The 14,523-nt window shown below is 31.6% G+C and overlaps 2 protein-coding genes across 5 annotated transcripts; one reads left to right on the top strand and one right to left on the bottom strand.

Annotated features, from left to right (window-relative positions):
* Positions 1 to 4,430: 4,430 nt before the first annotated feature.
* On the bottom strand, positions 4,431 to 6,355 carry LOC127123549 (protein FAR1-RELATED SEQUENCE 5). The gene is made up of 5 exons (XM_051053758.1): positions 6,337 to 6,355; positions 6,111 to 6,219; positions 5,053 to 5,730; positions 4,518 to 4,958; positions 4,431 to 4,434 (listed from the first exon to the last, which is right to left on the bottom strand). Exons 1-5 carry the CDS (start codon positions 6,353 to 6,355, stop codon positions 4,431 to 4,433), a joined length of 1,251 nt encoding a protein of 416 aa, XP_050909715.1.
* A 1,119-nt stretch (positions 6,356 to 7,474) lies between these two features.
* On the top strand, positions 7,475 to 10,265 carry LOC127119952 (protein PIN-LIKES 3). 4 transcript variants are annotated; one of them, XM_051050325.1, is made up of 10 exons: positions 7,475 to 7,626; positions 7,904 to 8,086; positions 8,170 to 8,249; positions 8,343 to 8,467; positions 8,621 to 8,742; positions 8,823 to 9,032; positions 9,119 to 9,211; positions 9,297 to 9,397; positions 9,493 to 9,731; positions 9,836 to 10,265. In XM_051050325.1, the coding sequence occupies exons 2-10, from the start codon at positions 7,952 to 7,954 to the stop codon at positions 9,958 to 9,960; spliced, it is 1,230 nt and encodes a 409-aa protein (XP_050906282.1). In that variant the 5' UTR covers positions 7,475 to 7,626; positions 7,904 to 7,951; the 3' UTR covers positions 9,961 to 10,265. The 4 variants fall into 4 exon arrangements, with proteins under 4 accessions (XP_050906282.1, XP_050906284.1, XP_050906281.1 ...); XM_051050327.1 differs by having other exon boundaries at positions 7,505 to 7,674; positions 8,823 to 9,026; XM_051050324.1 differs by having other exon boundaries at positions 7,505 to 7,674.
* The last annotated feature ends 4,258 nt before the right edge of the window (positions 10,266 to 14,523 follow it).

Below are 14,523 nucleotides of genomic sequence, written 5' to 3'. Positions count from 1 at the left end.
CCTATGACATTTTCAATAGGATGATCCTTCTGAATTCTGATAGATGGTCCCTTGTTAGTTTGAGGATTTTCAAATCTTATGTTTTTCAGTATAAATGTCTGACTCTTTGGGTGGGATATCTGTTGAGACATCTGTTTGTTATGGGGGAAACATCATCTTCATCCTTAAAAACATCCTTTTCTTCAGGGTTGTCATTAATGACAACATTAATGGATTCCATCATTGTCTTGGTATGAATATTATACACCCTGTAGGCTTTGTTATTGATAGATTCACCAAGGAATATCCCCACATCACTCTTTGGATCATTTTTCCTCTTTGCTCATGATCTACCAAGATGTAACACTTGCTACCAAAGACATGGAAGTATTTAACATTGGGTTTCCTTCCTTTCCAAAACTCATACATAGTAGCTTTGGTTCCATATATGATGGTCACTCTATTGTGATTGTGATAGGCAGTGTTCATAGCTTCAGCCCAAAAATGGCAAGGAAGATTCTTAACATGCAACATGACTCTAGAAGCTTCTTGCAGAGTTCTATTCTTGCGTTCAATAACTCCATTTTGATAAGGTGTGATAGGAGTAGAGAATTCATGATTGATCCTTTCAGCTGAGCAAAATTCAGAGAACTTGTAATAAAAAAATTCCTTGCCATGGTCACTTCTTATCTTTATAATCTCACATCCCTTTTCTTTTTGAATACATAGACATAACTCTTAAAAACACCAAAGGTGCCAGATTTATCTCTAATGAAGTTAATCCATGTGTACCTTGAAAAATCATCCACACACACAAATACATATCTCTTTCCACTAAGACTTTCCACTTGTATAGGCCCCATGAGGTCCATATGAAGTAATTCAAGAACTTTTGAGGTGGTCAGATGTTGGAGCTTCTTGTGGAATATCTTGGCCTGCTTACCTATTTGGCATCCTCCATATATTTTTCCTTCTTCAATCTTCAGATTAGGTAAACCCCTGAGTGTCTCTTCAAATATGATCTTCTTCATGCTTTTGAGGTTGAGATGGCCAAGTTTTTGGTGTCATAACTTAGTTTCATCAACTTTGGATATCAAACAAGATGAGGGATGAGATATCCACATATATCAATTGTCCTTGAACTTGGAACCCTTTATAAGCACTTTTTGCTCTTTGATGGTGACGATACATTCAAACTTGTTGAATTTCCTTGATCACATAGTTGGTTGATGCTGACCAAGTTTGCAGTCAGACCTTCTACCAGCAACACATCCTCAAGGCTAGGTAAACCTAGACTGACCAGTTTGCCTATGCCCTTGATTCTTCCTTTGGCTCTATCACTAAATATAATATAGCTATTTGAGTAGGGTTTTAACTCTTCAAGATATGTCATTTCTCTAGTCATGTACCTGAAACATCCACTATCAAAATACCAATATTCTCTTGAGGAAAATCTGAGGAATGCATGAGCTATAAGATAAAAGACAATTTCCTTGGGTTTCCGCTCCTTCTTTGCTTGAGTTTTCTTCCATTTATTTCCTTCAGACCTTGGTTGAATATAAGACTACGGATATCCATACAATTTGTAACAAAAAGGTCTTATATGGTCATATCTTCCACAATGGTGACACTTCCAAGATGATTTTTTGTTGCCTTTGATGTGAGGGGACACATATTAAGCAAGATGTTGGGACATGTGGTCCTTCATCAGAAGCTCAGTTTTCTTTTCAACATCAACTTGTTCTGCAGACACAGGTCAAATGCTGGGACATTTGTTCCCACATGTATCATTTCTTCACAAAAATAGTCAGGATCAGATGTGTCACACCGACTAGAACATCTTGTCCAACATTTGTTCATACTATATTGTTTTGCATAATGTAACCAATCCAAAAAAGGAACAATATGATTGTTCTTAAGGTTTGAATGGTTATCGTCCTATTTCTTTAGTCTTATTTCTTTATAGGGGCATATACAAAGCCTTATCAAAGGTACCAGCTTAACAACCTAAAAAGGCCACTAGGGAGGTGATTTCATAAAACTAGTCTGCTTTTATTGTTGGTCGCGAATCCTTGATGGAATCTTGATGCAAATCCTTCTTTTTAAAGTTGATTTCCATAAGCCTTTGATTCAGTTGTTTGTGGTTATCTAAACTTTATGATGGAGAAATGGACTTCTATAAAAAAAATAGAGAGGTTGAATCAACACCTGCCTTAATCCTACAAAGGGTCTCTATTTTCCTTAACGAAAACCCGAATTCATAATTCAAAATGAAGAAAGGTATTAGACAAGTGAATCCGTTACCAACGTTTTTGTTCTCGATTGTCTCAAAGATATTAAATATGTTAATGAGAAAAATGGAGGGATACAGAATTTTACATGAAAAACGTTATAGGGATGGAGAATGAAAATAAAATGGGAAACAAGATAAATCGATTTAATATTATTAATTCATTTATAATAATATATAATTTATGTAAATACAAAAATATATAGAAGGATAAAAATGAACTACCGATCTAAATACGAGAAAAATTATTTATTATTTTTTAATTAATTAAACGTATTTACACTATAATATATGGCAAATACTAATTAAAATTTATATAATTAAAATAAATATTACAGAAATGCATGTCATTTGTGTAAATACGATAAAATATATAAGAAAAATGTAATCTTGATTCAAATAAGAGAAAAATGTGTGTTAATTAAAAATATTTTCAATGAATGTGTTAATGAATTTTACTCATGTAAACAAAATGAGTCGCTGATCTAAATAACCAACAAAAAGAGATATTGATTTAAATATGAAAAAAAGTGTCTTCTATTTTTCAGTTATTCAAATGTATTTTCTTTTAATTTTTATGAATTAGCATCTAAATATGAAAAAAAGTGTGTTCTATTTTTCATTTATTGAAATGTATTTTTTTTTAGTTTAATTGAAATACACTGAAAGTGTAAAACCATTTTAGATTGTCATCCAATTAAAACTATTCATTTTGACATATAAGTATGTAATTAAAAAATAATTAAAAAAATTAATTAAATCATAATAATAACAAATTCTCCACATTTCTCTCTTTTTCTTTCTTTTTCCACATTTCTCTCGCGTTATTTATTTTCAATTTCAGTTGCGCGATGTTTTCTCTTCTCCAACTTTATAAATTTGAAATTTGATTAGTACTAACAATTTACATTTTCAACAAGTACTTCCGATAAATTTCACTTCTTTGGTGGTTTTGAGGCTCTTGATGGGGTCCACTCAAATCATAAGGATTAAATTTTATAGATATTTTCCGAAATTTTGTAGACAATGAATAATAAAAGCAAGTCCCTTCGATATTTCTGTGATTACATCGTTATATTAAGTAAAAGCAAGTCCCTCTGATCTTTCCGTGATAATATCTTTAACCATCTTAGTTGCAACGTAGGTGAAAAATTAGTGTTAGCAAAGCTTTAAAAGCCTATTTGCAACCACAAAAATGGAGGCAAAATGGTATCGTCAAATACCTATACCAATATCGTTATTTGCTATTTTTATGTTAAAGAATAAATTGGAGTTAATTGACGATTACAATTAATGTCACAAAGAACTATACCGACCGAAATCGCAAAAGCCTTTACACTATCACATTTATTTTTTAAACCTTGGTTGGTAACATTGTTTCTGACATTCATAAATCTTTGTTCCTGCCATTACATTTTTCATGGCAGTCATACTAAGGTAAGATATCCCTTAATTAATATGCTTATGAAAATGTTTATATTTGATTCTTCGAACCATAAATATGATCAAGCAAATCATTTTATTGACGTAATAATTTTTTTCGTTCCAGTTTCTTCGGTTGATTGATTTTCCAAACATATTTAATACTTATTTATTCTAAGCAACGTATGTTTTTATATTATTGCAAATATTGATGAAGAAAAGTATAATAAATTGTCCCTATAGGTTGAGCATGAAAAAGAAAAGAAAATAAAAATTAACGATTTCTCTACATAAAAACATTCAATATCAGACAAAATTTGGAAAAAAAATTCAAAAATTAAGAATAAATCGATAAGCACATAGCTTTCTAAAGAATGAGAAATGCTTCCTCAATCCCTGATACACTCCAATATAAAAAAAACCCAACAAAAAACCATTTAAGTCTAAACACAAAAATTACAGTAGAATAAAGCAATAAGTGCAAAACGCTAACAACTTAAGTAAGACTATGATGATGTCTCCAAAAAGCATAGAAGTAACTTCTTGAATTTTACTGTTCTAAAAGACTTAATAAGGCATGACTTGAATAAAGACCTTCAATTATAATAGGAAGACAATTAATTGTTAAAATTAACACTAGTATAAATATAAGCAAAAATAGTAACATTAGAAAAAACTATTACCTCTTAATCAACCAACAACGTAGAAGTTTCAAAATAGAGTTTGAAAATTGAATTTATCACCTAAAAATCATAAGTATGTTGTTAGTGAATCAAATTAACATGATAAAAAAATGAGAAGACATGTACATGTAATTTTAAGATACCTTGTTTGATTTAAAGTTGGACATTTAGGCTTAGTATGACCATTTTTCATGCAATAACTACAAGTAGAGAAACCTTTTCTGACCATCTCCAAACTGCTTTTCATTCGCAAAGTCCGCGGACGTCCTTTAGTTGCTACAAGTCGAGGGTCATGCAAAGCTATATTAGCTTCAGATACTTTTGGTATATATTCAGATGTTGAATTAACAAACTCCTTATTTGATTCTTCAATATCCAATAAATCAAGTTTTGCAATTCCATTTTGCAAACTTTGAATTGCAATATCGTAATATTTTTCAGATTGTGAACCTCTTTCTGATAGTTCGAGGAAGTGAACCATAATACTATTAAACAATGAAGTGTCAGAAGCGTTGTTACTTCCTTCTTGAAATCCTTCAATTGCCACTTCTTTTACTTTTTCTTTTTTATCATTAATAGACCATCTATGTAAAACATATTGTGAAGGGAGACAATAAACCTTTTTCTTTTATGAATACACATAATACATGTCTACAAAGAATACCTGAAAATTCAAACATGTGACAACTACAATTTGCTTCTTTTGAAGTGACATGAAAATTCACATAGTAGATAGGCTTCTCTTTGTAAATTTCACGAACTTTATACGTTGAAACTTCAATAGAAAACTTAACCTTTTCTGTGATAAATAATTGAGAACCAACCAACTCATCTTGAAATATTCTAAACATTTTTCTTGTATAAATTTTTGAAGCTTCTTCTTCCATGGGATATAAAGTTCGTAAAAGTGGCTTTGAATTTCTTGTTTTGAAAGTCTTTTCTCTTTCCTTGTTGTAACGTGCATCAAGAGCTTTTTCATATTGTGTCACAAATTCGCTTAATGGAGTACTTGAATTCAAAAAATCCTTAAAATATTTATTCATACTTTCACTCCTTTGAGTGATAGACATTCCTGCACAAAAATTGTGACATACATAAGCGGGAATCCATTTTTCTCGAATGGAGAATATCTTGTTTAGCCACTGATTATCTTGTAATCCATATTTATCTATCATTGCTTCCCAATCAGAATCAAATTCTTCAACAGTGGTAGATTGGTGGATGCCCTTGTAAAATTGATTTTTAAATTCACCATGTTCGTGATAGACACGATTCAAGTACTCAGGAACTTTTTTCTCAATATACCACATGCAAAAATGACGATTAACCTTTGGAAATACCTTTGCAACTGCAATACTAATAACAACATATTGATATGTGATGATAGTTTTAGGAGAAATTCAATTCATTGCTTCTAACCAAGTACTTAGCAATAAAAAAAACTCTCTATAGTTTCATTCCATAATAGAGCACAACTAAAAAGAATGGATTGTTGATGATGATTAACTCCCGTGAATGGAACAAAGGGCATTTTGTATTTATTTGTCAAATACGTCGGATCAAAAGTTACAACATCACCAAAGTATTTGTATGCCATTTTGTACCTTGAATCAACCCAAAAGCAATTTGCTAATCTTCCTTCAGCGTCCATTTGAAAAGCATAGAAAAATCCAGGATTCTTCAATTAACAACTTTTAAAGTAAGATAGCATCATTTGAGCATCTCCATTTTCTAACTTTTTGTGTCTCTTTTCAGTTAAGTAATTGATAATATCTTGTGGACTAAATCTAATATTATCAACACCACCACTTTCAGTACATAAGACATATCTTATTTTATTAGGACCTAAACCAGAATCATGCAACACATCAATAAGTTTTTTTGCACATTAGTCTTCTTTCTACGTACTCGAAGAAACTGTGAACTTCTAGGAGAAAATAGTTCATGATTATGGTCCCTTACACATCTTGAAACAATCCATATTTCTTTAAATATGTCATTGCCTTGCATCCTACCCTTGTTTCATCGTGTACGCTAATACTATTACTTTCTTCTTTCACATTTTTTTGCCTGAAATCCCTCCTTTGAACAAAGAAATTCTCGACCTATTATCATACCATTTGTTCTTGATTTAGTAACATGACCCATACGAAAGCTAAAACCTTTATTCTTGGCATACCTTGTGTAGTAAATTCCCGTCTCTTCAATTGATGCAAACTTCATCCTTCGTATGGCTCTAAGGGAGGCTCTGCTGGTAGTTTGCTATTGAGAGGATCAATACTAACAACACTTTCAAGCATGTCATCAGAGCTAACTATGGTTGAATTTTCATGTATGTTTTGCATCTCTTAATCTATTATAATAATACAAACAACATTTGCACAACTGTTAAACATGATAATAAAAATGATATTGCACTAGTAAAACTAGTAAAATTGAATACATTACTTATCCTCTCTCTCTTTTAATCAATTACCATATCATTTGTTAAAACTAAAGCTACCATTGATTTTAAATTTATAAAATTTCAACAATTAGTAGAAGCCCATAAATTATTCTACTTAAATTTAATATTAAGAGAAAAAAACGAGAAAAAATTGGAAAGTCACACAATCATAAAAAAGAAGAGAAGATTATTAGTTTAGAGTTTAACCTCATGTATGTAGAGATTTGCAAATATATCGTGAGATAAAATTTGTGAAAGTTTAAAGATCAGTTTTGAATAGATGGATGGAGTCGGGGAAGAATAATGGAAGCAACTGAAATTGAAAATAAAGAGAGTGAAAGAAACGTGAAAGAAGAAAGAGAAAGAGAGAAACATGGAGAAGTTATTATTTTTATGATTTAATTATTATTATTATATTTATTTTTAATTACATGCTTATTTATCAAAAAAATAATTTTAATTAGATGATAATGTAAAATGATTTTACACTGTATTTCAATTAAAATTTTTATTTTATTTTACGAATTAGTATGCACAACAAAGATTAATTTTTCGAATTAAAAATAATTATAGACATCAAAACTCTTCTTCCTTCTGATTTAGTTTTAATAATTTATAAATCATATAAATTTCTTAAATATTATATCACAAATATTCATCACCACCCATACCTTTACTCATGGCTATTTTATTGGTACTTAAATAAAATAAAATAAAAACAGTTGCCACCTTTTTCACTACTTATTTTTTAGCCTCACTTCAATCATTAAAAGCAACAAGACAACACACTGAAGCTGCAAGATAGGGTACGTAATATTGTTCTATGCTCAATTTCAACTCACCAATGAAATTATGTAAGTGAGAATTAAAATAATATATATTAATTCACTTCACTTTGCCTTTCTCAATTCAACTTTATTTTATTTTTAGTTCCACCTCGTTTTCTCTGTGCGTAATCTGATTAGGATGAATAACTTGTTCATATTTATGTTAATTGTCCAATATTTCACTATGAACAATATTATTATACTTCCAAGTTTGTCAATTAACATATATATTGACATATATTTTTAATTTGTGTAGGAAAAATTAATTAGCATATAGTTTTGGAAGAGTTCATTCATTGTGATAATGGGATTTCTGGAGCTATTTTCTGTTGCTTCTTTCCCTGTCATCAAAGTTCTACTACTCACTGCAATTGGTTTACTTCTTGCATTGGATAACATAAATTTGCTGGGAAAAGACGCAAGGAATCAAACCAATCATGTATAAATTCTTACCATTTTTTTTTTCTTGTTATATATTTTTTCTATTTATACGTTGATACCAATAATTCATCTGTGTCTCAGCTTGTACATTATGTGTTTAATCCTGCTATGGTGGGTGGGAATTTGGCAGAAACAATCACTTATGAGAATGTTGTTTTGTTGTGAGTGGTTATATAATATTATATATTTTGCTGCTAATTTTGATTTGAGGATTCTTGATTATGGTTTTAACACTTTTTGATTGTGATTATTAGGTGGTTCATGCCGGTGAACATATTGGTTACATTTTTGTTAGGCTCGGCCTTAGGATGGATCACTATTAAACTCACCAGGCCTCCGAAAAACATTGAAGGTCTCATTGTAGGTGTTTGTTCCGCAGGTAATCACTTATCTCGACCGTGGTCACAATTGTGGTCGCAGATGCATCAAAAACCTTGATGTAGCGATCTAAATCGCTGCTATGAAACCATAACAAAAATTATTGTTTGATGCATATATTGATTGAGCTTATTGTGAGATTGTATATGAACAGGAAATTTAGGAAACTTGCCGATAATCATTATTCCAGCAATATGTCAAGACAAAGGTAGTCCTTTTGGAGATCCTGATGTCTGCTATCAATATGGAATGGCTTATGCTTCACTTTCTATGGCAGTATGTAACTTCAGTAGTACCAAAAATTTTCTTATTTATTTTCTGAACTTGTGTTTATTAATTTTTTGGGGAAACTATAGATTGGAGCTATTTTTATATGGACTTATGTGTACAACATAATGCGGATTTCTTCGAGTAATGTTCAGAAAGAAGGTAACGAAAGTAGCGACTCTGTCACATTGGCGACTTCAGAGGATGTATCAGAATCACCTATAGAGGGATGCTCAGAAAATATAAATTCAGCATACAGACTATTGCTTTCTAAGAATGAATCTGAGCAGGAGGTGAAGGTTGTTATAAATTTTCCTTTCATAACATATTTTTTTTGAGTCTTTTTATGTTTGATTTTTTCGAATAACTATAAATCTAATTGCAGGTGCGTATTTTTGATAAAATTATGCATAAGTGTGGAATGATTTTAGACAACCCAAATTTCAGAGGCGTATTTTCGCCGGCAACTCTTGGAGCGGTATGATACTTTGTTCATATGTTATTATTCATATGCATAAGAATTAAGAAATGAAAAATTTAAGATTAAAATTTTGTTTATGCAGATTGTTGGATTTATCGTTGGTGTAGTTCCTAAGTTACATAGTTTAATGATTGGAAGCAATGCTCCGCTTCATGTAATTGAAGACTCTGCTTCCATGTTAGGGTATGTATATTATATACATCTAAATTTTTGTCTTCAAGATTTTGGAAAATTATTACATAAGGTTGAATATTATGCTACTAATTGTTACATTGCAGTGATGCTGCAATTCCAATAACAACACTTATAATGGGTGCTAACCTTCTTAAAGGATTGAAGGGAGCAAGTACTCCATTTTGGACAATTATAGGAATCATAGCAGTGAGATATATTATGCTACCAATTTTTGGTGTTGTAATTGTTAAAGGTGCAACACATTTGGGTTTGGTGCAAGTTGATCCTTTATATCAGTTCATTCTTCTTCTTCAATATGCACTTCCACCAGCTATGGCTATAGGTATAATAATAATAATAATAATAATAAATAAATTAACTTGTATAAAGTGTTTTTCATCTTATATAATTATTCAAACTAATTTATTTGCTATGTGAGTGATTCAGGTACTATAGCTCAATTATTTGGAGCAGGTGAAAGTGAATGTTCTATGATAATGCTGTGGACCTATGCATTGGCATCAATTGCGGTGACTCTTTGGTCAACTTTCTTCATGTGGCTTGTGTCTTGATATATTTATTAATAATTTATTTTTGATATTTATAGGTTTCAATTTAATTGTGTCTGTATATACATATATATGTGTAGAAACATAAGTGGATATGCGCTAATTCGAACCTTTATAGCCACTAGGTTATTACCCAAAAGAACATATTTTCTTGTGTAGATGACATAAATGGTTTGTTTGTCATATATGTATATGTCAATCATGCAACTTGCGCCAACTGTGTGTTATCCTCTACATGTATTTGGGGGTTGATTGCAACATTGCTGTCACTATCAAGAATATTTTAAGTTCTCTTGTTTGCTACGTAATTACGATGAACGATTAAGACCTTACGTATTTTTCTTTTTCATTTAGTTCAAATTAGAGTATTAAGATAAGATATTTGTTTAGGGGCGATAATAGATAAGGTTTGGGTAGCGTATTAATATTCATTTCTATATTCACAAGTTAAAAAAATATTTGTGTTTGAATCCAAATGTTAAAAGTTAATATCCGTACTCGTACCTCTATGGATATATAAGTACTCATACATCTATTTATATCCGTTTATTTTTGTGGATAATTATTCGAGTTTATGTCTATATCTATTTTTGAAGATTTTTATCCTATCAATTATAAATAATTTTGTATATACTCGTTAGAGACGAGTCAAATTGTCATTTTTATATTTATCCCTTCAGTTTTAATATATTTGTTTAATTCGCTAGGTCGTTTGAGTGGTTGGTAGCAACACAATACCGTGTTTTTTTTTATGGTTGTGTAACAAATTTATATAAATAAAAGAGGATTTCAACTATCAAGATATTGTTAAATTGTAACCACACATTTTTAATTAATGAGATTAATTTGTTAAATAAATATAAATGAGTATATTCGGAATATAAAAGATATTGGTTAAATATAGATATTTAAATATTCTAATCATAGTCGAAACTAGAGGTTCTCGAATGTTGAGATTAAGTCGAAAATCGTCAAAGAGTTGTCGTTGAAGGTCCTTAGTGAAGATGTCAACTACTCCCTTCATCCCATAATGAGTGATTTATTTGGAATAAATAAGTGTTCCAAAATAAATGACTCATTTCAATTTTCAATGTATCTTTTTCAATTTTATCCTCTAATTAATATTACGTTCATCATTCCTAATGTATGATAAGGGTATTTTAGTAAAAATATCATTATCTTTTTCATTTATTTATTTTTCTTAATTTGTGTGAAATTGTCAATTGGGTCGCTCATTGTGGGAGGAGGGAGTATTTGATATCGTGAAGGGTCGTAAAACATGAACTTGGCCACGAGTAATTTATCACGCACAAAATTAATATTCATCTCAATGTGTTTAGTGCGTTGATGTTGAACGCGATTGTCGGAGAGATACACGGCGCTTACGTTATAACAATAGACTAATGTCGAATTCGAGACATGGCAACGTAGTTCCAAAAGAATATTCCTAAGCCAACATGACTCAAATATACTACATTAGCGACTCCATGATATTCCACTTCAGTTATGGAACGAGACAATATAGGTTGTCATTTGGCATATCAAGAGATAAGATTGTCCCCAAGATATACACAATACCTAGATGTGGACCTTATGGTATCTGAACATCCACCACAGTCTGCAACAATCTATGTGATGTGTTTATTAATGAAGGAATGATATAGATGTAGATCGGAATTAAGAGTGCCATGAATATATCGAATGATACACTTATGTTGTGTTTTCGGATCATGCATAAACAAACACATTTGTTACACGACACAAGTAATAGTGGGTCTTGTTAAAGTAAAGTATTGAAGTGATCCAGCAAGACTGCAATACTTAGTGTGATCATGATATAGATTTCTAGAAGATTCACTTAACTTGTCATGTGTGTCCACCGGTATAGCAAATGATTTGCAAGAAGACATACTCGCACACTCAATGATTTCCTCGACATATTCCTTTTGTGACAGAAAAAGACCTCATATGTGTCTAGTAATAGAAATACTGAGAAAGTAATTAAGAAGACCTAATTCCTTCATAGAAAATTCAAAGTTAAGTTTAGTCATGATGGATCGATGAAGAGAATATGAGGAGGCAACTAGAACGATGTCATCTACATAGAGAATGATATAAGTTAATCATTGCCTCAGTGGTGGATTTAATAAGGAATGATCAGAGATATTGTGAGAGAAACTCAAGGTATCAAAATAGTCAGTAAATTGTTGATACCAAGCATGAGGTGCTTGTTTAAGCCCATAGAATGACTTCCTGAACAAGTATAAATAATTAGAATGTTGAGGATTATAGAAACCTGGTGGATAATGCATGTAGACAGTTTCATCAAGATTACCATGGAAAAATGTATTATTGATATCTAGTTGATGAAGACCCTGAAAATTTGATAAACAAACAATGAGTATCTGAATAATGGGTGGTTTGCCTATGAGACTAAAATTCTCACCAAAATCAATACCATTTTATTGATTGCCTCATTACCTACAAGTCGAGCTTGTATCTCGCGAAAGACCTATCAGATTTTTTTATGCCTAAAAACCCACAAATTTTGAATAATATTAGCATTCGGCAGATGAGACACTAACTTTTGTGGATCTATGTGATTGCAGATACAATTTCGACAAGAGTAGAATATTTTCAATGGTTTTGATGATGACAACACTATGTTGTGAAGTCTTCATTTGAACTAATGATCAAGATGGTCAATATATTCTGCTTGTGAGATTAAGATGTCAAAACCAATCTCTTAAGGACAACATCTAATATCAAACAATGCTATGTGGAATTCTTGATGATCTCCGATCAAATAATCTCTAATGATAGTATCTATCAACAAGCTTTATCAAGCTTCATCAGTTAGAAGAAGCAAAGTCCTAAATTAAGCGTTGAATTTATAATGAATCAAGACAGCGATCTTGAAGATTCAAAATAGATGAGTGTGAAAGCTCAGATACTTTATGTATGAGTGATTAATTGAGTCTCTCAACGTGAACTACATTTAATATCTATTAGATTTAATAATTTCACATATTTTATAATACACCAAACTACATTGGATTCTATAATCTCTCTTCTTTTTTGAGTCCGATTTTCTCCCCCATCGTGACTACCATTACCACCACTCTGGCATTAATGTCATGTACCCTTGAAGACAGATCCAAAGATCCAAAGGCAGTGCCAAATCCAATATTTATATTTGGAAATACTCCTATTTGGCATTTTCACCCTCTTTCTACACTTTGGCATTCTTCACACTATCAATATGATAGACCAAAGTTATGGTTTTACAACTTAAAGTTACTCAATTTTTTTTCCTATCATATTGAGTATGTTATTTGTTTTCTTGTAAGAAAATGATAAAGAGTATTTTGGTTCTTCCATATTAAGTATGGATACAGCTGCATTGAAGTTTATAATAAATAGTTGTTGACAGTTGAAAAGAGCAAAATAATATTTTTGTTGTTGCTGTTGTAGTCCCCAATTAAATTTTTTAATAGATTAATTTTGTTGTAAGGACCAAAATTTTAAATTGTGGTTATGGATGCGGTTGCGGTTGTAGCCACTGTAGATGCAGTTATTGTAGTTGTTGCGATGCGGATTGCGGTCGTTGCGACATGAATTTATATTTATGAACATAAGATATTATTTATATTATTTATTTTAGGTTTCATGCGTCTCCCATTTTTTTTTCTAAATTTTTATATATATTTCATTAATAATTCGTCATCATTTTGAATCATTTTAAAAGACATCTTAAATCTATGATATCAATAGAAAGGAAGTTAGACCAAATAATTTTTGCGAGCATTGCATAATCTTTTGCGGGTTGACGTGGTCTGATGCGAGTTGATGCGGCCGTTGCGGTGTTATGATTCGGTCGTTGCGGCGTTATGATGCGTTTTTTATTGTGATTTGCAATCACACCGCAATTGCGGCTTGATGCGGATGCGGACACGGCCGCAACCGCAATATTGCGGCCGCATCACGTGATGCGGTCCGCAATTTAAAACCATGGCAAGGACCAAGGTTTTAAATTGCGGTTGCGGCTGCGGTTACGGTTGCGGCCACTACAGATGCAGCTATTACGGTTGTTGCGATGCGGATTGCGGTCGTTGCATCGTGAATTTATATTTATGAACATAAAATATTATATTTTATTATTTATTTTAGATTTCACGCATCTTTCATTTTTTCTCTACATATATATCTCATTAATAATTCGTCATCATTTTGAATATCACTAATCCTTTTAAAAGATATCTTAAATCTATGATATAAATAGAAAGGAAGCTAGACCAAATAATTTTTGCGAGCATTGCATAATCTTTTGCGGGTTGATGCGGCCGTTGCGATGTTATGATTCGGTTGCTGCGGCGTTATGATGCGGTTTTTATTGTGATTTACAATCACACCGCAATTGAGGTTTGATGCGGATGCGGACACGTCCGCAACCGCAATAATGCGGCCGCATCACGTGATGCGTCCGCAATTTAAAACCATGGCAAGGACCAATGTTTTAAATTGCGGTTGCAGATGCGGTTACGGTTGCGGCCACTACATTACGGT

This window comes from Lathyrus oleraceus, chromosome 2 (genome assembly GCF_024323335.1).
Source record: "Lathyrus oleraceus cultivar Zhongwan6 chromosome 2, CAAS_Psat_ZW6_1.0, whole genome shotgun sequence".
Classification (NCBI taxonomy): Eukaryota; Viridiplantae; Streptophyta; class Magnoliopsida; order Fabales; family Fabaceae; genus Lathyrus; species Lathyrus oleraceus.
Note: the sequence above shows the minus strand (reverse complement) of the source record. Positions and strands in the feature narration are given on the sequence as shown.